At 46.8% G+C, this 26,501-nt stretch overlaps 1 protein-coding gene across 1 annotated transcript in view; it reads left to right on the forward strand.

Annotated features, from left to right (window-relative positions):
* HELZ (helicase with zinc finger) overlaps window positions 1-26,501 on the forward strand; it is a gene marked incomplete in the record, with an annotated part of 102,107 nt that overhangs the window by 42,305 nt on the left and 33,301 nt on the right. Inside the window, 6 exon segments of the mRNA XM_077460648.1 lie at window positions 3,959-4,157; window positions 4,512-4,619; window positions 8,811-9,108; window positions 18,520-18,787; window positions 22,397-22,730; window positions 24,431-24,561. Coding sequence (XP_077316774.1) covers window positions 3,959-4,157; window positions 4,512-4,619; window positions 8,811-9,108; window positions 18,520-18,787; window positions 22,397-22,730; window positions 24,431-24,561 — 1,338 coding nt within the window.

Consider the following 26,501-nt stretch of genomic DNA (forward strand, 5'->3'; position numbering starts at 1 on the left):
GGCCCCATTTACAAAGCAGCGGAATGACTGCAGGCGCAGTGTGCGCTAAACACCGCAGCATCTATCATATAGCCGTATTTGCAGATAACTGATTTTGACAGGTACCTGCTCCCACTTCTATTCTGGTCGCCAGGCATGTTCAAAGTCTGGCCCACGGGCCAATTGTGGCCAATGTTCCAGCTTAATACAGCCCCCCTTGTAATTTGGAGTGTCGTCAGATTACATACAGAAGATTTGCCTGTTTACTCAGCAGCGTCTGTAATAAGAAGTCCTGTCTCCTGGACAGCCATTGGATAACTGTTCTGTCTATCCTAGGAGGCGGGGCTTTGTATTAAAGAGGCCGCCATGTAAACGGGAGATTCTCCTGTATGTAATCTGTCTGTGCTCCTCCCAGTCCCCTCCCAGGCTGCAAAAAGAAGAGAGGGGGTGCAGATTTTTAAAAAGTTTTCGCACATTTATTGATAACACAAAGGTTTGCACTCACATATTCCATAAACAAAACGAACGTTAAAAACTGTAGGGATCATCTGATTCAATTCTTCATCTGTTGTAGTCCAGTCCGCATATGTCCTCTTGCATCTCTGAACGTTTCCACTAGTAGATGTTTCAAATTTGCCGGCTATAGTGGACACAGAGTGTGTAGTCTCAAAACGAGGCTTGGTATACTGTGGCAAGCAGGACGCGGGGCTATGACGTCATTTCCTGGCGACGCGTTTCCTGAGCGTTCGGGTCTAGATGGAAGGACGGCCGCGCTCTTTCATCAGGCCAATCAGAAGCAAGGGGAAGGGCAAGAACTTTAAATAAGGAAATTTTAACTATAAGGCGTGACTAGAACGTGAGGTGGAGCTTAACCACTTTCAGACCGGACCAATTTGCTGGTCAAAGACCAGACCACTTTTTGTGATTCGGCACTGCGTCGCTTTAACTGACAATTGCGCTGTTGTGCGACGTGGCTTCCAAGCAAAATTGACGTCCTTTTTTTCCCACAAATAGAGCTTTCTTTTGGTGGTATTTGATCACCTCTGCGGTTTTTATTTTTTGCGCTATAAACAAAAATAGAGCGACAATTTTGAAAAAAACGCTTTATTTTTTACTTTTTGTTATAATAAATATCCCCCAAAAATATATAAAAAAACATTTTTTTTCCCTCAGTTTAGGCCGATACGTATTCTTCTACATATTTTTGGTAAAAAAATCGTAATAAGCGATTATTGATTGGTTTGCGCAAAAGTTATAGCGTTTACAAAATAGGGATAGTTTTATAGCATTTTTATTAATAATTTTGTATTTTTTTTACTAGTAATGGCGGCGATCAGCGATTGTGACTGCGACATTGTGGGGGACCCATCGGACATTTTTGACACAATTTTGGGACCATTGTCATTTATACAGCAATCACTGCTATATAAATGCAGTGATTCCTGTGTAAATGGCAGTGAAGGGGTTAACCAGTGGGTGGCAGTGTAGGGGTTAAGTGTTCCTAGGGGTGTGTTACTAACTGTGGGGGGGGTTGGGCTTTCATTTAGTGAACACTGATCTCTGCTCCAATCACATGGAGCAGAGATCAGCGTCACTAGTTGCTAGGCAGAATGGAGAAATGTTGTTTACAACGGCATTTCTTCATTCGGCCGCTCCGTGAGACGATCGCGGGGATGCCCGCGGCGATCGAGTCCGCGGGTCCCGCGACCGGACTCGCGGAGGTCCCAACCAGCGTGGGAGCACGCCGCTGGCGGCGCGCTCCCGATGGCAGGGCGGCAAATTTAAAGGGACGTACATGTACGCCCATTTGCCTGCCCGTGCCATTCTGTCGACGTACATCGTCGTGCGCTGGTCGGCAAGTGGTTAACAAGCTGCAGAGGGGCATCGATCAGGCTGCACTGATGGCAATGATAGGGCTGCTTCACAGTTCTTTATTTAAAATGTTGGAAGTTTTTTCCTGAAACGTCCCTCTTACAGTGAAGATATGTCTTATACGCCGATAAATACGGTATATCCAAATAACACGCCTGAGCTCATCCTTAGTCCTGAGGGGATTCGTCGGGTGCCACAAAAGATATATACCATATTTATTGGTGTATAACACGCACTTGAATTTTCAGAGTGACGTTTCAGGGAAAAAAATATTTTTAAATAAACAATTTTGTAGCAAAATTAGGGTCGGTGCCCATCTGCAGCCCGCTTGTGCTGCAGCTGCCCCTCCCCAGAGCCCCCCCTTTACTTACCTGAACCCGGTCTTTCTAGTGACAGGGACGAGCCCACCAGCTCCAGCCGCTGTCTCGGGTTTTCATTGGATATATTGAGAGCAGCGTAGCCATTGGCTCTCGATGCTGTCTTTCGAATCCAATGACACGGGGGGTGGGGCAGAGTCCTGCTGTTTGTGTCAATGAACTCGGCAGCAGGATGGGAGCGCCCCTGCATGAATACCCCCAGGGAAAGCGCTTCTCCGGGGCACTCGAGAAGAGGACCCAGGAGCGCCACAGAGGGACCCAGAATAGGAGGATTGGGGCCCCTCTGTGCAAAGCCCTTGCACAGAGGAGGTATGACATGTTTGTTTAAAAAAAAAAAAAAGAGACTTTACAAACCCTTTAATCATTGAGGCCTAACCTTAACTCTAAAGCCCCTTTCACACCGGGGCGGTGTGGCCCTCGGCGGTAAAGCACCACTATTTTTAGTGGCGCTTTACCGTCGTCTTAGCTGCAGCTGCGCTTTGCCGAAGGCATAGCCGCGCTGTCCCATTGAGTTCAATGGGTAGGAGCGGTTCACTGCTCCAAAGATGCGGCTAGCAGGACTTATTTTACCGCCCTGCTAGCACACCGATCCAGTGTGAAAGCCCTCGGGCTTTCACACCAGGGTGAAAGGGGCCGGTTTTTTCAGGCGCTGTTTTTAGCGCTGTAGCGCCTGAAAACCGCCCCGGTGTGAAAGGGGCCTTAGGCCTCAACAATTAAGCCCCAAAGGATTCAAAACGTGTTTGAGAGACCTCTTCTGTTGGGCCCTCAACAATTAAAGTGATATCAAAGGCACTTTATTTTTTGTTTTTTTCAAATAAAGAACGTGTTATACTTGCCTACTCTTGGTAATGGTTTTGCACAGAGCAGCCCCGATCCTCCTCTTTGGTTCCCTGCTGGCACTCGTAGAACCTTCCCTCCTGCCCAATGCCCCCAGATGAAGCAACTTACCCCACTTCCTCTACTCATTGGCTGTGCTTGACAGGAGGAGGGAGCGTCTCCAGAGAGACGGGTCTCTTGTGCACATTGCTGGATCGTGTTGGGGCTCAGGTAAGTATTAGGGGGTGCACAACAAAGGTTTTTTATTTTCATACATAGAATGCATGGAAGTAAAACAACCTTCAGCCTTTGGAATGACTTTAAGCCCACCAGGGGCAAAACATGCTTGAGGGACCTCTGTTGAGACCTCAACAATGAAGCCCATTAGGAGTGGTGCCTGAATGATTAAGTGCACTAGGAGTGAAACTCGTCTGAGGGGACCTCTCCTGTTGGTGCCTCAATGATTAAGCCCACTAGAGAGTGAAACCTTGTCTGAGGGATCTCCTCTGTTGAGACCTCAATGAATAAGCCCACTAGGAGCGAAACTCGTCTGAGGGGAAATTTCCTGTTGGTGCCTCAATGATTAAGCTCATTAGAAGCGAAACTCATCTCAGGGATCTCCTCTGTTCAGACCTCAATGATTAAGCTCACTAGGAGGGAAACGCATCTGAGGGACCTCTCCTGTTGCCTCAACAATTAAGCTCACTAGGAGGGAAACTCGTCTAAGGGTGGAGAGCAGAGCTGAAGCCATCTTCCATTACCTGGTTTAGTTTGGGTCACAGTTAGTCGGCGTCCTGTGTGCAATCGGTTGCCATTGTTCTCTAAGCAATTTTTGAAGACACTTTGCAGTATTTTATACTTGAGCTTGGACATGCATCCGCAGATAAGTAATGGGATTGGGTTTTGCTCTGCAGGTTCCTGGAGCAGGGGATATGTCGGTACGGAGCTCAGTGTACATCGGCGCACTCCCAGGAGGAGCTGGAGGAGTGGCAGAAGCGGTACGCCTCGCGCCTCATCCGCCTCAAGCAGCAGAAGGAAAACACGCAATGTTCAGGGAGCTACATGGAGTCTCTGATCGAAAAATGGATGAATTCCTTGTCGCCAGAGAAAGTGGTGAGTCGGTCCACACGTGTCCTAATATAATGGAGGAAACGTTCTGTGCTGGCTGTAACGGCCAATAAGATGGCAGCTAAGAATTTGCGGGAATTGGAACGTTTTAATAAACATAAGTTATATTTAAAAGGCTGTTCTATCAATAGGCAAAGAATATTATCTACTTCTCTGTGGCTGGACATGAATCCTTTCATGTGGGGCTGTCCTGCAGGAGGAGAGTCCTGGTACACAGCAGCGTAGAGATCCTGAAGACACCAGTGAAAGGGCTCCGGTTCTGCGTTCTCGTGATGAACCCGGAGACTTGGATTGTGTATTTATGCGGCATGTAATGTGTCTTCTTTTTTTCTTCTCCAGCTCAGTGAATGCGTGGATGGAGTTCATGTGGAGTACAGCCCAGATCTGTCTGTCACTGTTACCACCAAAAAGTCACAGCAGACCTGGACCTTCCAGCTGACATGTAAGGTAGGTGCCTTCCCCTTCTGCCCCTATATACATGATGGGCTTAGGGTTAATCTGTAACTGGGGTTGGTAAGCAGGCACTCTGTAGTGCCCGCATGGTATCTGTACTGAGAAAAGCTCACACTTGTAGCTATAGAGAGAACATGAACTGACCCTCCCTATCTCTTAGACCCCTTTCACACTGGGGCGTTTTTCAGGCGTTTTTCAAGCGCTTTAGCTTTAAAAAAAAGCGCTTGAAAGAAGCCTCATCTGCAGTCCCAATGTGAAAGCCCAAGTGCTTTAAGAGCCCTTTCACAATGTCAGCGCCCGAAAAACGCTTGTAAAGCGCCGCTTAAACTAGCAGCGCTTTACCAGCGTTTTTCGAGCGTTATTGGGGCGCTTTTAACCCCCTGCTAGTGGCCAAATAAAGGGTTAAAAGCGCCCACAAAACGCTGCTGCCAATAGCGTTTTACAGGCGCTTCCCATTGATTTCAATGGGAAGGGGTGCTTTAGGAGCCGTGTATTCACCGCTCCAAAAGTGCTGCAAAGAAGCTGCTTGCAGGACTTTTTTTGACGCCCTACCAGCGCAGCGCCTCAGTGTGAAAGCACTCGGGCTTTTACATTGGGATTGCAGTTGCAGCTTCTTTCAGGCGCTCTTTTTAACGCTAAAGCGCCTGAAAAACGCTCCAGTGTGAAAGGGATCTCGGTGTGAAAGCACTTGGGCTTTTACATTGGGATTGCAGTTGCGGCTTCTTTCAGGCGCTTTTTTTAACGCTAAAGCGCATGAAAAATGCCTGAAAAACGCCCCAGTGTGAAAGGGGTCTTAATGCAGTGGTCTTCAAACTGTGGCCCGGGGGGGGGGGGGGTAGTATGGGGGCTGGATGCAGCCCTCTGCTTGCCCTTATCCAGCCCTTGGGACACTATTCTTCTCACTGATAAGACATTCAACTATTCCAGTGATGGTGAACCTTAGCATCCCACATGTTTTGGAATTACATTTCCCATGATGCTCAACTACACTGCAGAGTGCATGGGCATCATGGTAAATGTAGTTCCAAAACATCTGGGGTGCCAAGGTTCTCCATCACTGACCTATACCCATAGACCCCTTTCACACTGAGCCGCTTTTTCAGGGGTTTTGGCACTAAAATAGCACCTGAAAAGCACCTCTCATGCTTCCCCAGTGTGAAAGCCAAAGTGCTTTCACACTGGGGCGCTTGCAGGATGGGGGAAAAAAAAAGTCCTGCAAGCAGCATCTTTTGGGCGGTGCTCATTAAAATGATTAGGCAGCACTTCTGAATCGCAGCAACACGGGCGCTTTTAACCCTTTCTTCATCCTCTAGCGGGGATTAAATGCTCCCCGCTAGCGGGTGAAAACGATGGTCAAGCGCCATTAAAACTAGCGGCGCTTTATCGCCAACAAGACCCTCCACCCCAGTGTGAAAGGGGTCTTGCATAGGTTGAAAAAAGACATTCTAGTTCAACCAATTAAAAAAAACATACAATCCCATATACACAATCCTATACCCACAGTTGATCCAGAGGAAGTTGAAAATCCACAGCAAAGCATGATCCAATTTGCTCTCAGGGTAAAAAAATTCCTTCCTGATCCCCTGAGAGGCAATCGGATGGGCGGGCACACTTCTGCAACGTTCATCATAATTGCAATACATTTGGCTTTGAATAAAACTGTTGAACTAGTAGATGACCCAAATAATTTATGATTACTAAGACCCCTCGTATTAGCGCCGCTATACTGCTGTTTAAGCGGCTCTTTTTGGCCGCCAGCGAGGCGCTTTTAACCCACCACTAGCGGCCTGAAGAAGGGGTTAAAAGTGCTTGTGTTGCTGCAGTGCTTCAATAACTCTTTTCAGGCGCTTTGGAAACGCTGGCCTTTCATTTCAATGGGCAGGGAGTTTTGGGAGAGCTGTATACAGCGTTCCCAAACCACCCCAAAGATGCTGCTTGTAGGACTTGTCCTAACGTCTCACAGGCGCACCGCCCCGGTGTGAAAAGACACATTGAAATGAATGGGAGCCATTTTTCAGGTGCTTTAACCACTTCCCGACCAGCGCACGCCGATGTACGTCGACAGAATGGCACGGGCAGGCATATTGGCGTACATGTACGTCCAATATTCAATGCAGCCCTGCCATCGGGAGCGCGCCGCCAGCGGCGCGCTCCCGCGCTGGTTGGGACCCCCGTGAGTCCGGTCGCGGGACCCGCGGACTCGATCGCCGCGGGCATCCCCGCGATCGTCTCGCGGAGCGGCCGAATGGAGGAAATGCTGTGTAAACAACATTTTTCCATTCTGCCTAGCAACTAGTGACGCTGATCTCTGCTCCATGTGATTGGAGCAGAAATCAGTGTTCACTAAATGAAAGCCCAACCCCCCCACAGTTAGTAACACACCCCTAGGAACACTTAACCCCTACACTGCCACCCACTGGTTAACCCCTTCACTGCCAGTGTCATTTACACAGGAATCACTGCATTTATATAGCAGTGATTACTGTATAAATGACAGTGGTCCCAAAAATGTGTCAAAAATGTCCGATGGGTCCCCCACAATGTCGCAGTCACAATAAAAATCGCTGATCGCCGCCATTACTAGTAAAAAAAAGAATAATAAAAAATTATTAATAAAAATGCTATAAAACTATCCCTATTTTGTAAACGCTATAACTTTTGCGCAAACCAATCAATAATCGTTTATTGCGTTTTTTTTTTTTTTTTTTACCAAAAATATGTAGAAGAATACGTATCGGCCTAAACTGAGGGGAAAAAATGTTTTTTAAAATATTTTTGGGGGATATTTATTATAACAAAAAGTAAAAAATCGTTTTTTTTTTCAAAATTGTCGCTCTATTTTTCTTTATAGCGCAAAAAATAAAAACCGCAGGGGTGATCAAATACCACCAAAAGAAAGCTCTATTTGTGGGGAAAAAAAGGACGTCAATTTTGTTTGGGAGCCACGTCGCACGGCCGCGCAATTGTCAGTTAAAGCGACGCAGTGCCGAATCGCAAAAAGTGGTCTGGTCTTTGACCAGCAAAATGGTCCGGTCTGCAAGTGGTTAAAGGCACTATTTATAGAGCTTAAAACGCATGAAAACTGCCTTGGGGTCCTTTCACACGGGGCGGATTAGTGCTGATCTGCCTCGTGGATATCCGTTTGCTCAGCGGGGATCACTCCGCCGATCCCCGCTGAGCGGGAAGATGACAGGTCTGTCTCCGCACACTGTGCAGGGACGGACCTGTCACAGCGCCGCTCTCCCCTATGGGAGATCGGATGACGACGGACCGCAGTGCCCGTCGTCACCTTATCCGATCCGCAGATGGATGGAAAAATAGCTTTTTCCTCCGTCACACTTTTTCGGATCGGAGCGGGTCGGATGTCAGCGGACTTGTCACCGCTGACATCCGACGCTCCATAGAGGTCTATGGAGCATCTGTTCAGGTCCGCCTGAAAAACTGACAGGTGGGCCTGAACCGATCGTCAGTGTGAAAGGGGCCTTAGGCCGGGTTCACACCGCTGCGATGCGGGAACGCCGTGAATCCGCGGCGTTTTCCCGCATCGCACACCTCCCGCCGGCAGTTCACACTGCCCTATGCGGACGGCTGGGAGTGTCAATGATATGTTAATGACACCCCCAGATCCGTCCGCATATCGCAGTGCGATCTGCCGACTCGCACAGGAATCGGATCGCATGGTGTGAACCCCCATGCGATCCGATTCTGTTGCGGACCAAAAAAAGGGTCCCGTGCGAGTTTGCTGCGGGAGCGATGCGAATTCAGCCATGCTATCTGTATACTATCTGTATGGCTGAACTCGCATCACTACAGAGATCGGATGTGATTTGCGGTGCGAATCACATCCGGCTCTCCCCCTGCAGCAGTGTGAACCCAGCCTTAGTGTGAAAGGGTTCTTAGGTTGGTGAAGGTCAATGCATTACATTACTGACACTTTTTCCAGAACTCAACACTAAAGAAAACCTGTATTTAGTAGAATCGGAGGTCTCCATTGCATATATTGTAAGTGGAAGTCCTATGCCAGTGCTATCCGACTCTCACCTATGAGGGTGGTAACTGTCGGACAGATGAGGGAATCGCACTGTCATGTGACAAGGTATAGCGGATGATGAGAGATACTGACGGGGAGGGGGGGAAGCGGGATTCCCGTGAATGTTGATTTTTATACCGCTTTGAATTTTGCAGCCTGCAAGAATCCTTCACCGGGTAGCGCTGCTGTACGATGCACACAGACCTCATTTCAGTATCGTGGCAATATCCGCCGGAGACGGCAACACCCATATGTCCCAGGAGGTGCCGGAGAGCTGCCAGGAGTGGGTGGGCGAGAACCTGGCGCAGAACGGGACGGATCATTGCATATACCAAGTAGTCATCAACTTCTCCACCGAAATATTTGGGACTTTCCGGCAAACCGTAGTGTTTGATTTCGGGGAGGAACCGGTGCTGATGCAGAGGATCATGGTGGACGCTGCTTCAACTGAAGGTACCTCTGATCTGTGACGATGGCTGGACACGCTATGTAAATGACACGTCATGGGAGACGGTGGATGGAGATTAATGTATAAAAGAAAAAAAAAAATAACATCATTGCACTGGCAAAGCCTGGCAGCTGGTTTTGAACAAGCATGTTTTATGTGTGTTTTAGACATTGAGCTACGCAAAAAAAAAAAAGTTTCCCAAACATGTTAGAATGATCACCCGCTAATAAGTACATATAAAAATTCAAATTAATCCTTAAAGGGGTTGTAAAGGTAAATCCCTTGACAGTCCCGGTGCCCCCAGCCCCCCCATTTTACTTACCTCACCCCTCGAAAGTCCCGCGCTCCGACGTCCTTTCCACCGTTCAGCCTGGCCGCTGATTGGCTGGAGTGGATGGATGGAAAGCAGCGCAGCCATTGGCTCGCGCTGCTGTCAATCACATCCACTGACGCGGAGCGCCGGGGGGGCGGGGCCGTGTGATACAGCGAGCGGCTATAGCCGCCGGCTGTATCACGGGAGCGCGCCCGCAGATGCTTCTCACCATGCGAGGGAGCTCGCATGAACGTGAGAAGCACCTGCAGGAGGAAGCCGAGACAGCCGCCGAGGGACCCCAGAAGACCAGGTTTGGGGCCACTCTGTGCAAAACGAGCTGCACAGTGGAGGTAAGTATAACATGTTTGCTATTTAAAAAAAAAAAAAAAAAAAATTCACTTTACAATCCGTTTAACCACTTCCCACCCGGCCAATGCATATATATGGCCGGGTGGGAGCCGTCTACTCCTGATAGGACGTTCAGGAACGTCCTTCAGGAGTAGCGGGATCGCCCGCGCAGCGGCGCGATCCCGATGTGCTCGTGTCACCCGGACACGGCACATCTCAGATCGGCAGGAGGGCTCTGTGATTGGCCCTCCTGATCACATGACGGCGGTGTCCAATCACGGCCGTCATGTGATGTAAACAAACAGCCGGTTGCTAGGCAATCGGCTCTCCTCTCCTCACACAGAAGTCATCGCAGAGGAGAGGAGAGCAGATCGCTGCAGCCGGCTGATGATCAGTGAGTATGGGCTGCTTTTTACAGCTTTTTACTCACTGATCATCAGTGTAGTGTAAACACACAACACACCACACAGTACAAACACAGTCCCCACACATGTCCCCAAAACACACATGTCCCCAAAACATACATGTCCCCAAATAATAAAAACACATGTCCCTAATAATAAAAACATGTCCCCCACATATGTCCCACTAAAATCACATGTCCCAATGATTAGCTGCACACATATGTACGTGATCACCTGCACACATCTGTACATGATCATTTGCATACATATGTCCGTGATCACACAAACCAATTATTATACACTTAACGGAATTTTTTTTACCAAAAACATGTAGCAGAATACATTTTGGCTTAAATTTATGACAAAATTAGATTTTATTGGATTTCTTTTCAAATAGAAAAAAGAAAATATTGTTTTTTTTCCAAATTTCTGCTATTTTTGCGCTTATATCGCAAAAAAAAAAACGGAGTCGTGAATAAATAACACCAAAATAAAGCTCTATTTGTGCGAACAAAATGATAACAATTTCATTTGGGTACAGTGTAGCATGACCGCGCAATTGTCACTGAAAGCGCTAGAGCGATGAAAGCTGAAAATTGGGCTGGGAAGGAAGGGGGTGAAAGTGCCCGGTATTGTAGTGGTTAATGATAAAGTTCCCTGTTGTGCTCATATATGAATTGTGGCCAAGGACGGGGTTATCCATCACCAATGTGTATCGCGATCCGTGCTTCAGAACCACCACCCGAGTGCTTCAAATGCAGGCTTACCAGCTGTAAATGACCTTCTAATTAACCACTTTAAAGGGGAGGACCAGCTGAACAAAAAATTTTTTTTTTTTAAAGTCAGCAGCTACAAACACTGTAGCTGCTGACTTTTAATAAGCGCACTTACCTGTCCAGGGTGCCCCGCGATGTCAGCCGCCCCGAGGCCGACCCGTCTCTCAGGTCCCGGCGCTGCCATTTTATCTAAGTGAAACTGGCAGCGGGGCCTTGCGGCTTCACTGCCCTTTTCCTACTGCGCATGCGCAAGTCGCACATCGCTTTGTGAATGGGGTGCGCTGTGTTCTGGGACACGCACAGTTCCCACAACACACAGCGCCCCATTCCCCAGAAGACAACGCGAGGAGGAGGAGAAGACAGAAGATCACAGCGGAGTAGGAAGAGGCAGATTAGGATGATCTGCCTAGTAACAGGCATTTCATATTTTTTCATATTTTTTGGAACATTTTAATGTCATTTTGTTTTTTAGGGTGGCCCTCCACTTTAAGGGGAGTTCCACTTGTTTTTCAGTTTTCAGTCAGCAGTTACACACTGTGTAGTCCCCCCCCCCTCTCTCTCTCTCTCTCGCTCTCTCTCGCGTCCTCTCGCTCTCTCTCGCGTCCTCTCGCTCCCTCTCGCTCCCTCTCTCTCTCTCTCGCGCCCTCTCGCTCCCTCTCTCTCTCTCTCGCTCCCTCTCGCTCTCTCTCTCGCTCCCTCTCGCTCCCTCTCGCTCCCTCTCGCGCTCCCTCTCGCGCTCTCTCTCGCGCCCTCTCTCGCGCGCTCTCTCTCGCGCCCTCTCTCGCGCCCTCTCTCTCTCTCTCTCGCGCCCTCTCTCTCGCGCCCTCTCTCTCTCTCTCTCGCGCCCTCTCTCTCTCTCTCTCTCTCTCTCGCGCCCTCTCTCTCTCTCTCTCTCTCTCTCGCGCCCTCTCTCTCTCTCTCTCTCTCTCTCTCGCGCCCTCTCTCTCTCTCTCTCTCTCTCTCGCGCCCTCTCTCTCTCTCTCTCTCTCTCGCGCCCTCTCTCGCGCCCTCTCGCTCTCTCTCGCGCCCTGTGCTCTTTTAGTGGCCAGGCAATCTTCTGAGATCTGTGACATGTCCCAGAAGATTGCAGAGAGGAGTCGTCTCCTAGGCAACCAGAAGGAGGAGGTGTGACAGGAAGTAACTGTGTAAGCCAGTTACCCACTCCCCCCCCCCCCCCCCCCCCAAAAAAAAACCAACATGCTAAATGTGGCATGTAAGGGGGGGAGGAGTGCTTAAAGCGGAAGTTCCACTTTAAGATGGAGCTCCGCTTTAAGGTCCGCCCTGTAGCAGCTTTACGGCTACAGGGCAGGTGTGTGTGTGTGTATGTGTGAGATTCTGCACTTCTGGGTTTTGAGTGTGCATGCTGTCCGAGCCGCTGGTGGCTCACTCCTGCTGTGACTGCCAGGACCCCGCTGATCATTTGTTACTCTGACAGAATGACCGTCTGCCTATGTAAGCCAAGTCATTCTGTGAGTGCAGAAGACAATGATCCTGTGATTCTGTGAAGCAGAAACACCATCCATGTCTTCAACTAGTAAAAGCACCTCGCCTACAGTTAGGAAGCACTCCATAGGCACACATTTAACCCTTTTCTTGTCCCTAGATGTTAACTCCTTCCCAGCCAGTGTCATTAGTATAGTGACAGTGCATTTTTTTTTTTTTTTTAAGCACTTGTCACTGTATTGGTGTCACTGGTTCCCACAGTGTCAAAAGTTTCAGCAAAACCCATTTCACACTGGGGCCGCCTGTGCGTTGGCGGTAAAGCGCCGCTAGTTTTACCAGCCTTTTACCACTTTTCAAACAGCCGAAGAAGGGGTTAAAAGCGCAAAGCGCCAGATATTCATTTCAATGGGCAGGGCGTTATAGGAAAACTGTATACAGCGTTCCCAGCCCGCCTCAAAGATGCTGCTTGCAGGACTTTTCCGAACGTCCCACAAGTGCACCGCCCCCAGCGTGAAAAGTCACACTGAAATAAATGGCAGGCGGTTTATATAATATATATAATAATAATAATATCCCGTAGTTTGTAGACGCTACAATACTTGCACAAACCAATCAATATACTTTTATCAATATACTTTTATCAATATACTTTTATCAATATACTTTTATCAATATACTTTTATCAATATACTTTTATCAATATACTTTTATTGATATTTTTTTTTTTTACCAAAAATATGTAGCAGAATACATATTGGCCTAAATTGATGAAGACTTTTTTTTTTTTTTTTTTGGATGTTTAATAGCAGAAAGTAAAAAAAATAGAAAAAAAAATAGATTTTTTCCAAAATTGACGCTTGTTCTTTGTTTCTAGTGTAAAAAATAAAAACCGGAGAATATCAAATACCACCAATAGAAAGCTCTATTTGTGGGAAACAAGGACTTTTATTTGGCACGACCGCGCAATTCTCCGTTAAAGCAGCGCAGCGCTGTATTGCAAAAAAATGGTCAATTGGTTAAAGAAAAGTCATGTAGAGCCCGTGGATTAAACCAACATCACAACACTAACGCTAGTATTCTTCTAGGGCTACAATAGAGGTCCCAATAGAGGTCCTCCTCCCATCACTACCCGAGCAGCACCCGGGAAGGGATATAGAAGCAAACGCTCCACATACCATAAAATCTCCACAACAATATTTATCTAGCGAGAATATTGAGCTTACATAAGAAGTTCAAATATCGCACAATAAAAAACTCATCCAGCCGGCAGCAAATACAGCAAATCCCCCCCTCATTTCCAGGAACACGATGACGTCGGCATGTAGCTCGGTTGGTGGATAAGTGTAGTTTGATATTTACAGTATCTGAAAAGTAAGTACACCCCTCAGTCACATTTTAGAAAATATTTTCTTCTATCTTTTCATGTGACAAGACTGAAGAAATATTTATTACTATTATACAGGATTTAAACATTTATTATATATATATATATATATATATATATATATATATACCGTATTTATCGGCGTATAATGCACACCCCAAGTTTAGGAGGGAATTTAAAAGAAAAATTTTTTTTAGGAGGGAAGTTTAAGGAAAAAACTTACATTTAAATGCCCATCAATGCAGCCTTATCAGTGTCATTTGCAGCCTTCCATTGCAGCCTTGTCAGTCGATTGCAGCCTTGTCAGTGTCTTTGCCATTTTAAAAATGAACCCGAAAGCCGCCGAGATACACAGGACATCCGCTCTGTATCTCGGCGGCGCTCGTTCTCGGCCATTCTCTGCGGCTTTCGGGTATTTTCGGCCATTCTCGGCTATTTTCAGCCCTTCTCTCCTATTTTCGGCCACACTCGGCCATTCCCGGCAGCTTTCGGAAAGCTGAAAGTCGCCGGGAATGGCTGAGAACGGCCGAATATACCTGAAAGCCGCCAAGAGCAGCAGAGAAGGTTAGAAACTGCGGGGGATCGGCGTATAACACGCACCCTCAATTTCCCCCTGATTTTGGGGGGGAAAAAGTGTGTGTTATACGCCGATAAATACGGTGTGTGTGTGTGTGTGTGTGTGTGTGTGTGTGTGTGTGTGTGTGTGTGTGTGTATATATATATATATATATATATATATATATATATATATATATATATATATATATATATATATATATATATATATATATATATATATATACTCACAAAAGTAAGTACACCCCTCAGTCACCTGTGTGTAAATCTTTTCTTCTCTCTTTTCATGTGACAACACTGAAGAAATGACACTTGTCTACAATGTAAAGTAGTGAGTGTACAGCTTGTATAACAGTGTAAATTTCCTGTCCCCTCAAAATAACTCAACACACAGCCATTAATGTCTAAACCGCTGGCAGCAGAAGTCAGTACACCCCTAAGTGAAAATGTCCAGATTGGGCCCAATTAGCCATTTTCCCTCCCCCCCCGGTGTCATGTGACTTGTTAGTGTTACAAAGTCTCAGGTGTGAATGGAGAGCAGGTGTGCTGAATTTGGTGTTATCGCTCTCTCTCTCTCTCTCTCATACTGGTCACTGGGAGTTCAACATGGCACCTCATGGCAAAGAACCTGAGGATCTGAAAAAAAAGAATTGTTGCTCTACATAAAGATGGCTTAGGCCGGTGATGGCGAACCTTGGCAACCCTCAGATGTTTTGGAACTACATTTCCCATGATGCTCAGCAGAGTGCATGATCGTGGGAAATGTAGTTCTAAAACATCTGGGGGTGCCAAGGTTCGCCATCACTGGCCTAGGTTATAAGATTACCCCCACCCATTGGCTGAGATGCCCCATATACCTATAATCTGACCTTGCATTGCCCTTTCTCGTACCTAGTACCACCAGGCACCCGGCCACCTAGTGGTAGAAGAGAAAAATGCAACTTATTTTTACACTTATTTTTGCATAGATTGGTGTTAATATTCACTTATTTATCTCTGAGATGCAATAATAATTAATTTTAATAATTTTTTTTTCTTTGCGCAACCCACTCTTTTTTTTTTTTCTGTCTTGTGTCGAATGTAGTATAACATTTGGGTTTGCAGCACATTTTTATTTTATTTTATTTTTTTTTGTGGTCAGGCAAGCGCGGTTTCTCTTTTTGCAAAAATGCAACAAGACCAAACTTAGGGAGAAATCAGTTGATCTCTTAACAATTAGCCAAGATGATTATTCCTTGCAAGAAAATTTTGATGAGCAACCCTGCCTAAACTCCAGGGTGCTACATATAGAATGATACTATCAGACCACATGCACTGCATAAATTAATCGATATTCCAAGTGCTCCCCATATCATAGAGTTACATTTCATTTTTCTGAGTAGATACGATCCTATGTGACCCACGAGTGATGTCACTTCATTCTAGTAGGTGGTCCGTTGTTTAATGTGGGGCTAGTTGGACACCCAGTTGCTCGCACCCCTTCCTGCACTTCTCTCCAAGGATGGCGCTTCCGCTGAGATGATCTGATTTGCATTACCATGGCGCCATGTCCCGGTCTCTGCGGCCCCGCCAGCTCAGCCTGTGAAGATGTTCCGTGTTCAGAGTAGCGGATAATCTCACAGTCGCGTTATTACAGAAGCCTCGGGCTCATCAGAAGGTCAATGAGTTTTCTTCTCCACTTCCTCTTTCCGGCTGCTCAGCTAATCGCATAGAATAATGAGAGGAGACAGAGAATATTCACCTTTCCGTCACCATCTGTTCACATTAGGTGATGGCGAGCTGGAAATGTTCTGCGTGTAATGTCAGTCACAAGGAGAATATTTATAACAATCACTCCCGTAGAGCAGCTCCTCTTTTATTCCAACCAAATAACACCAGAAAGTGATAGTGCGAGCAAAGGGCTTGCACTCTAACGGGAGCAAAAATTTCTCTAAGGTGTCAGTTGTCCATTTTAATAAAAGTTATCATCCACTCCTGGACAGTGACTCCAAACACCAAAGTGCAGCAAGTGGTCCCCACTCCCTCTGACACATATACATAGATACATAGTAGCGGGGGTTAAAAAAAAAAGACAAAAGTCCATCAAGTCCAACCTCTGTGTGTGATTATATGTCAGTATTACATTGTATATCCCTGTATGTTGTGGTCATTCAGGTGATTATCTAATAGTTTCTTGAAACCATCAATGCCCCCCACTGAGACCACCGCCTGTGGAAGGGAATTCCACATCCTTGCTGCTCTTACAGTAAAGAACCCTCCACATAGTTTAAGTTTAAACGTCTTTTTTTCTAATTTTAATGAGTGACCACGTGCCTTAAACTCCCTTCCGCAGAAAAGTTTTCTCCCTATTGTGGGGTCACCATTCCGGTATTTATATATTGTGGGGTCACCATTCCGGTATTTATATATTGTGGGGTCAACAGTCTGGTATTTATATATTGTGGGGTCACCAGTCCAGTATTTATATATTGTGGGGTCACCAGTCCGGTATTTGTATATTGTGGGGTCACCAGTCCAGTATTTATATATTGTGGGGTCACCAGTCCAGTATTTATATATTGTGGGGTCAACAGTCTGGTATTTATATATTGTGGGGTCACCAGTCCAGTATTTATATATTGTGGGGTCACCAGTCTGGTATTTGTATATTGTGGGGTCACCAGTCTGGTATTTGTATATTGTGGGGTCACCAGTCCGGTATTTGTATATTGTGGGGTCACCAGTCCGGTATTTATATATTGTGGGGTCACCAGTCCAGTATTTATATATTGTGGGGTCACCAGTCTGGTATTTATATAATGAAATCATATCCCCTCTCAGGCGTCTCTTCTCCAGAGAGAATAAGTTCAGAGCTCACAACCTTTCCTCATAACTAATATCCTCCAGACCCTTTATTAGCTTTGTTGCCCTTCTTTGTAGTCGCTCCATTTCCAGTACATCCTTCCTGAGGACTGGAGCCCAGAACTGGACAGTATACTCCAGGTGCGGCCGGACCAGAGTCTTGTAGAGGGGAGAATTATCCTTTTATCTCTGGAGTTGATCCCTTTTTAATGCCAATATTCTGTTTGCTTTGTTGGCAGCAGCTTGGCATTGCTGAGCCCATCATCTACTAGGACCCCCAGGTCCTTCTCCATCCTACATCCCCCCCAGAGGTTCTCCCCCCAGTCTATAGATTGCATTCAGATTTTTGCCACCCAAATGCATTATTTTACATTTTTCTACATTGATCCTCATTTGCCATGTAGTTGCCCCTCCCCCCATTCATTTGTTCTGATCTTTTTGCAAGGTTTCCACATCCTGTGGGGAAGTTATTTCCCTGATTAGCTTAGTATTGTCCACAAATACAGAGATTGGACTGTTTCCCCCCATCCTCCAGGTTGTTTATGAACAAATTAAATAGGATTGGTCCCAGCACAAAACCTTGGGGGTCCCCACTACCCACCCCCCAACCATTCCGAGTACTCCCCATTTATCACCACCTTCTGAACTCGCCCTTGTAGCCAGTTTTCAATCCTCCTTATCCGCATGAAGAGCATAATTCTCCCAATCACATTGGTTGTTCCATCAATGGCCGGTGTTCTCCATCATAGCAATCGCCAATGAGGCAAAGACCGAAGCACATAGCGTAACCCCGTTCAAACATTTATTCAGTTAAGTCGTATTCATCAAGAAAGTCGTAATGACGAAACGTGTTAGGGCGGAGCTGTATGGTAACAAAACATTCAAACATTTATTAACCACTTATCCACTCAAAAAAACTTTTTCTAAAGTCGACGGCTACAAGTACTTATGACTGATATTGTTATACATGGTAGTGTGTGCCCCCCAGGGGTACACATTATCTGTTCACCATCCACCCCCCCCCCCCCTCGGAGTGTGCAGTATTACTGGGTAAGCTTATTCTGAATGTAATAACAAAGCGTTTCTTGGATTTTACGGCCTAATTGTCGCAGATGATTCACAATTCGTTCTCATCTGGGAATATTCATCCTTAGTCTATGATCACAGTGAGATCTGTGTGTATTGAGCTGCTGGGAGGACTACATGTTTCAGCATAGCCCAGCCTCTGCCCTGTGTACAGCTGTAGGGGTGGGGGGGTCAGTTGCTGCCCTCGCAATGTGTGTGTGTGTGTGTGTCGCTCTCTCATGTTGTCCGTCTTTCCCCCCCCGCAGACCTTGAATACTTGATGCAAGCCCGGCAGCAGCTGCTAACGACGGCGAAGCGCTGGGACTCCATGTCCAAAACCATCGTGGAGTATGAGCCGAACGAAACTACTGAAATTGAGAGGAGTCTCCTCAGCCGATACCAAATCCCGCTCTCCGCAGACCAATTGTTTACCCAGTCTGTGCTGGACAAATCCCTGACGAAGGCCAATTACCAGTCCCGCCTGCACGACCTGCTTTATATTGAAGAGATTGCACAGTACAAGGAAGTCAGCAAGTAAGTGTCGCCTTTCCACTTCCTGTCACGTGACCTCTCCACACCCCTCCCACCAGATTTCACAGCAGGGATAGGATAACTAGCTCCTCCCAGCTATTGCAGAACTACAAGTCCCATGAGTCAATGCAAAACTCTGACAGCCACCAGCATGACTCCCAGAGGCAGATACATCATGGGACTTGTAGTTCTGCAGCAGATGATGGGCTGTTCCCTGATCTATAGCGTACATCAAGCTGGAGGGAACGTAGTCCAGTGTCTGCTTCGTCACTCAACTCTTATTTCTTTTCCCAGGTGGTTTAAATTGGATTTAAACCTCGGACATTAAATCTGCACAACGCATATTCCTCTAAGTGTCATTTCTGTCTGCCGCCTCCTTCCTCTACTATCTGCAGAAATCACTTATGACAAGTTTTCCTGACACCAAGAGAAAAATGGTGACGGGTGCTCCAGCACACAGCCTGCGATTGACAGCCTCAGCTCTGTTCCTGTGTGCTGTGTGGAGGGGGTGGGGTGTCCTGTCCCTCCAATCAGAACTCTCTCTTTCTGAGTCCTGCAGAGTGTGACTTCAGCTCTCCTCCCCCCCCCCCCCCTTTTTTTTTTTTATTTTTTTTTTTTTTTTTTTTTTTCTTCACTCTCAGACAAACATTATAATTTAGCACTTTGAACAGATGTAAAGAAGAGAAGACTGAAGTGTAGATAAACAAATACAACTCATGTAGAAGGATTTGTTTAATCTCTGTGTATTACTTGAGACCAGTCACTTCACTAGGGATATGAAGGGGATTACAACCACGTTAAGCCATTGGAGCCGGCGCCTTTAAGGGGTTTAGGATGCTGATCATGCGGCCCCCGTGATTGGCTGTCATAACTGTCACATGATTAGGAAGCTCCCGATTTCAAATAGCGACTCGGTGCCAAGGCCCATTCGCAGAGAGGCTGCATATTTGCGTACGGCTGGCGCCAACAGATTAAACAATCTGTAAGTGCTGGAGCCTTGTACTCACCTATGTCTTTATTTTATGGCCAGCCTGGTCATCCCCTACACCCTACAGTATCTCACAAAAGTAAGTACACCCCTCAGTCACATGTGTGTAAATCTTTTCTTCTCTCTTTTCATGTGACAACACTGAAGAAATGACACTTGTCTACAATGTAAAGTAGTGAGTGTACAGCTTGTATAACAGTGTAAATTTCCTGTCCCCTCAAAATAACTCAACACACAGCCATTAATGTCTAAACCGCTGGCAACAAAAGTCAGTACACCCCTAAGTGAAAATGTCCAAATTGGGCCCAAAGTGTCAATATTTTGTGTGGCCGCCATTATTTTCCAGCACTGCCTTCACCCTCTTGGGCATGGAGGTCACCAGAGCTTCACAGGTCACCACCGGAGTCCTCTTCCCCTCCCCCATGATGACATCACAGAGCTGGTGGATGTTGGAGACCTTGCGCTCCTCCACCTTCTGTTTGAGGATCCCCTACAGATGATCAATAGGGTTTAGGTCTGGAGACATGCTTGGCCAGTCCATCACCTTTACCCTCAGCTTCTTTAGCAAGGCAGTGGTGGTGTTGGAGGTGTGTTTGGGGTGGTTATCATGTTGGAATACTGCCCTGCAGCCCAGTCTCTGAAGGGAGGGGATCATGCTCTGCTTCAGTATGTCACAGTACATGTTGGCATTCATAGGTGAGGACTAGACCGGACCATAAAATACAGACATAGGTGAGGACTAGACCGGACCATAAAATACAGACATAGGTGAGGACTAGACCGGACCACAAAATACAGACATAGGTGAGGACCAGACCGGACCATAAAATACAGACATAGGTGAGGACAAGACCGGACCATAAAATACAGGCATAGGTGAGGACAAGACCGGACCATAAAATACAGACATAGGTGAGGACTAGACCGGACCATAAAATACAGACATAGGTGAGGACCAGACCGGACCATAAAATACAGGCATAGGTGAGGACAAGACCGGACCATAAAATACAGACATAGGTGAGGACAAGACCGGACCATAAAATACAGACATAGGGGAGGACTAGACCGGACCATAAAATACAGACATAGGTGAGGACAAGACCGGACCATAAAATACAGACATAAGTGAGGACCAGACCGGACCATAAAATACAGACATAGGTGAGGACTAGACCGGACCATAAAATACAGACATAAGTGAGGACTAGACCGGACCATAAAATACAGGCATAGGTGAGGACAAGACCGGACCATAAAATACAGGCATAGGTGAGGACCAGACCGGACCATAAAATACAGACATAGGTGAGGACCAGACCGGACCATAAAATACAGACATAGGTGAGGACTAGACCGGACCATAAAATACAGACATAGGTGAGGACTAGACCGGACCATAAAATACAGACATAGGTGAGGACTAGACCGGACCATAAAATACAGACATAGGTGAGGACCAGACCGGACCATAAAATACAGACATAGGTGAGGACCAGACCGGACCATAAAATACAGACCTAGGTGAGGACTAGACCGGACCATAAAATACAGACATAGGTGAGGACCAGACCGGACCATAAAATACAGACATAGGTGAGGACTAGACCGGACCATAAAATACAGACATAGGTGAGGACTAGACCGGACCATAAAATACAGACATAGGTGAGGACAAGACCGGACCATAAAATACAGACATAGGTGAGGACTAGACCGGACCATAAAATACAGACATAGGTGAGGACAAGACCGGACCATAAAATACAGACATAGGTGAGGACCAGACCGGACCATAAAATACAGACATAGGTGAGGACCAGACCGGACCATAAAATACAGACATAGGTGAGGACCAGACCGGACCATAAAATACAGACATAGGTGAGGACCAGACCGGACCATAAAATACAGACATAGGTGAGGACCAGACCGGACCATAAAATACAGACATAGGTGAGGACAAGACCGGACCATAAAATACAGACATAGGTGAGGACCAGACCGGACCATAAAATACAGACATAGGTGAGGACAAGACCGGACCATAAAATACAGACATAGGTGAGGACAAGACCGGACCATAAAATACAGACATAGGTGAGGACCAGACCGGACCATAAAATACAGACATAGGTGAGGACCAGACCGGACCATAAAATACAGACATAGGTGAGGACTAGACCGGACCATAAAATACAGACATAGGTGAGGACCAGACCGGACCATAAAATACAGACATAGGTGAGGACTAGACCGGACCATAAAATACAGACATAAGTGTGTGTTTTATGTCCAGCCTTGTCCTCACCTATGTCTGTATTTTATGTCCAGCCTTGTCCTCACCTATGTGTGTATTTTATGTCCAGCCTTGTCCTCACCTATGTCTGTATTTTATGTCCAGCCTTGTCCTCACCTATGTGATGATCCTATATCTGATGCATGTTCCACTTCCAAGTTCTTGATGTTTTTCGGATGAGAGGTTCTTTGTGGGGACTTCCCTCAGGTCCGTACGTGGCTCCTCACCCTCTCAGGATAGGTTCTACGTCTGCCACTTTTTGCTGTTGAGTTTTCCAGTATTCATGTCTATATGTCCTGTTTATTCATCTCTCTCCTTTTCTCAGGTTCAACATCAAAGTGCAGCTGCAGTTGGTGGCGAGCTTCATGCTGACGGGCGTGTCCGGAGGGGCGAAATATGCCCAGAACGGGCAGCTGTTTGGGCGCTTTAAACTCACTGAGACACTTTCTGAAGACACTTTGGCTGGCAGGCTGGTGATGACCAAAGTGAATGCGGTGTATGTGTTGCCGGTCTGCAAGGACAAATCTCCGCAGACTCAGGGCAGCAAAGAGAAGGTCTTTGAGGCCCTCATTGAGGAGAAAACCAAGGATTACATCTTTCTTAGAATATGCAAGGACTGCTGCGAGGAGCTGCGGCTTCGAGCCGACCGGGAAATGCAGGTGAGGCCATAGAAAGGAGACTATAGAGTCTTCACTGTCAGCGGATTGCAGAGGCAGCAAAACTCCACGCATGTTCTTTTATTTCAGGTTCTGCAAGTCTGTGGTGTTGTCTTTCTTCCTGATTTTTTTCTTTTTTTTGGTTCAAATATAACAAGCATGTTATACTTGCCGGGTCTGTGTAATGGTTTTGCACAGAGCAGCCCCGTTCCTCCTTTTCTCAGGTCCCTTGCAACTTCTCTTGCCCCTCCCACCTGCAGAGTGCCCCAACAGCAAGCAGTTTGCTATGGGGGCACCTGAGCAAAGCCGCTGCTCTGTATGTCCATCCATTCAGACATGGAGCCTCGGCTTGGCCCTTGCCCCCTCTCTCTCCTCATTTGCTCACTGACTTTGATTGACAGCAGCAGGAGCGTCTCAGACAATCAGGAGGGACAGCCGAGTCTCTTGTGCAACATTGCTGGGTCGAGATGGGCTCACGTAAGTATTTGGGGGTGGCTGAGGGGGGCTGCTGCACACAGAAGGTTTTTTATTTATTTTAATGCATAGAATGCACCTTCTCCCTTTGGAACCACTTGAATAAGAGTCACTTGGTAGCTGTTCATATTTAGGGGTCACTCAGATATCTCAGATTCCACAGGTAAGATTCCCGTGGTTTATCTCCCAGTTCTGTAGACCTGCAAAACACCTCCATGAGGGGTTCCCAACATACTTGGGCTCAGCTCCCAGGTCTGTACACCGGCTGTGCCCATTATGAGAGGTTCCCACCATCCCTGTGCTGATTTCCCGGGTCTGTACACCCGCTGTGCCCATTATGAGAGGTTCCCACCATCCCTGTGCTGATTTCCCGGGTCTGTACACCCGCTGTGCCCATTATGAGGGGTTCCCACCATCCCTGTGCTGATTTCCCGGCTCTGTACACCCGCTGTGCCCATTATGAGGGGTTCCCTCCATCCCTGTGCTGAGTTCCCGGGTCTGTACACCGGCTGTGCCCATTATGAGAGGTTCCCACCATCCCTGTGCTGAGTTCCCGGGTCTGTACACCCGCTGTGCCCATTATGAGAGGTTCCCACCATCCCTGTGCTGAGTTCCCGGGTCTGTACACCGGCTGTGCCCATTATGAGGGGTTCCCACCATCCCTGTGCTGATTTCCCGGGTCTGTACACCCGCTGTGCCCATTATGAGGGGTTCCCACCATCCCTGTGCTGATTTCCCGGCTCTGTACACCCGCTGTGCCCATTATGAGGGGTTCCCTCCATCCCTGTGCTGAGTTCCCGGGTCTGTACACCCGCTGTGCCCATTATGAGGGGTTCCCACCATCCCTGTGCTGAGTTCCCGGGTCTGTACACCCGCTGTGCCCATTATGAGGGGTTCCCACCATCCCTGTGCTGAGTTCCCAGGTCTGTACACTTGGCAATGCCATCCCTGCTGGAGTGTTTTACACCAGGCGTGGCAGCAGAGCCCAGAACAATGGTGGAGGTAATTAGGAGGGCTTTTTCTCCTTCGTGTGATAAGCGGCTATCTGGGACTGCCGTGTACTGTTAAGGTCTGATTTTGGATTCTGCTCATACTCATATACGGGGTCTGTGTTCCTGTCTTCTCTGTGTCCCCTCTGATCTCCCAGACAATATACCGGACCCCAGTTTTCATCTTGTACTGTTTATTTGTCTCCCCTTTCTGATGTCATGTGTGTTTTCTTCCTGCAGGTGGAGCTGCAGTTCCAGCTGAATAGGCAGCCATTGTGTGAAATGCACTACGCTTTGGATCGAATACGAGATAATGGTATTCTCTTCCCAGAAATCAGCGCCACGCCCCCCATACCATGGAGCCCTAACAGGTACGTTCACCGCCCCCTATAGACTGCTGATGCTACTACAACTTCCTTAAAGAGAACCTGTCACTTCTGCAGTGTATCGTCAGTCTGATAAGAATAGACAGTTGTTTCAATATACTCCATTTACAGAAAACATCCGTTGTCAGAGTTGCGTTTTTCCATTGAAGCGCTCGGCGTGACCTCCTGCTGACAGACCTGCTGTCAGGCCCGCAGTGCGCATTCTGGGGACAAATACAGCAACTTTATTGATCGGAAAAGTGCGTACAGTCACCGAGTCTTGGTGGCATATGGCCGTTTAGCCGCATACACCAAATTCCAGTGATGATAATACGTGGATTCTTGCGTCCAGAATGACCAGTGTATACGTTTACCAGCACCCGCTCTACCCCCTTTATAAACTAATAACGGACAAACAGCGGCTGCTGCTGTTCGCATGTTAGCCACACACCAAGTGGTTACCTGCCCATGTCCAAACCTGGCCGCAGCTCGCTTAGACATTCTGTAACCACAGGTAACCTCCCGTGGTGTGCAAGGAGGCTTGAGAAAGAGGCGTGACCACCTTGAAACATGTAGCCACACCCCTTCTCTCCTCCCAGCGTGTGATGTCAGAGTCTCTTCCCACAGCAGTCGGTTTCCCAGCTTCTAAGTGCCTTTCAGCTGCTGGATGTTTCAAATATTTGGACTTTTGCTGCAGTACACAGGATTGTTATCTGAGGACAGCTTCACAGTACTTGACAGGCGCTTTTATGGCCAGCCGTACACGGTTCGAATCTCACTCGGTTCAGCAGGAACCGGTCAAGATTTGAACCATTAGAGTGGGCAAGGCTGAATGTACCAACTTGGTCAGTCCATCAACTTGGACACAACCAGCCTGCTGGCTATAGCAGCTAGCAGTAATCGCTGTCTCCTCCCGGCGTGGACGGCTTCCCGCCTCCCGCTGATTCTTACAGCTGGAATCCGTTGTATCCGGCTAAACAGATGAGTGCAGGAGGCCTTAAGAATTGCTCTTCACCTTCTGGAGCTACATTTCTATTTTTTATTTTTTTTCATTCTGGTTTATACATTTTTAACAAGAGAAATCTCCACATTGAAGTGCAGAGTAAAAAGACATTTCTTATAAAGCCGGTCATTGGTCGGTGATCACAGTCTGCTTTACTCCTATAGTTCTGGGGTGGCTGTGCTGCCCTAGAGGGGCAGATTCTGGAGCAGCTGTGCATAGCAACCAATCAACTTTTGTTTTCAGAGCTTAAAGTGATGTTAAAGCTTGCTTTTTCCTTTTAATAGCCACTTGCCCCCTAATGACCAGGCCCTTTTTTGCAATTCGGCGCTGCCTCGCTTTACTTGACAATTGTGCAACATTGTAGACAAACCAAATCTGTCTTTTGGTGGTATTTGATCACCTCTGCTTTTTTATTTTTGCACTATAAAATAAAAAATTAAATAAAAATAGAAAAGTACCACGCTTAGGAGAAAAATAAAGATGGCTGCCTCCCCAGTAATATGCTATATGCTAAAGGGTGATCTGATAAGTCGCTAAAAGCAACTCAAATGTTTAAATCGCAGTGTTAGGATAAACCACCTACCCCTACCCATAGGTGTAAATAAGTGTAATGATCCACCCGTGTGAGAACAAAGCTCTTCACCTAAAGCCGGAAAGCTGAGCCCTCACTGAAGAACTAAATCCTAAGAAAGAGAATGAGTAATGAATAATATAAACCCAGTGCCTAATAGATGACCAAGGTTATGTGATAAAGGCTAAATATTAAAAAATAAATACAACCAGTAAATGAATGTGTCCCGAAAATAAACCTCTATAAATGCATGTTGCATAGAAAAATATATATATATATATATATATATATGTTATGCATAAAAAATGTCCAAAAAATATTAATAATGTACCAGAAATAGTTCAAATAAAGTGTACCAAAAAATAGTTAAAC

The sequence above is a fragment of the Lithobates pipiens genome, unplaced genomic scaffold (assembly GCF_037356315.1).
Source record: "Lithobates pipiens isolate NorthernLeopardFrog02 unplaced genomic scaffold, aLitPip1_a1.2 Scaffold_28, whole genome shotgun sequence".
NCBI lineage: Eukaryota > Metazoa > Chordata > Amphibia > Anura > Ranidae > Lithobates > Lithobates pipiens.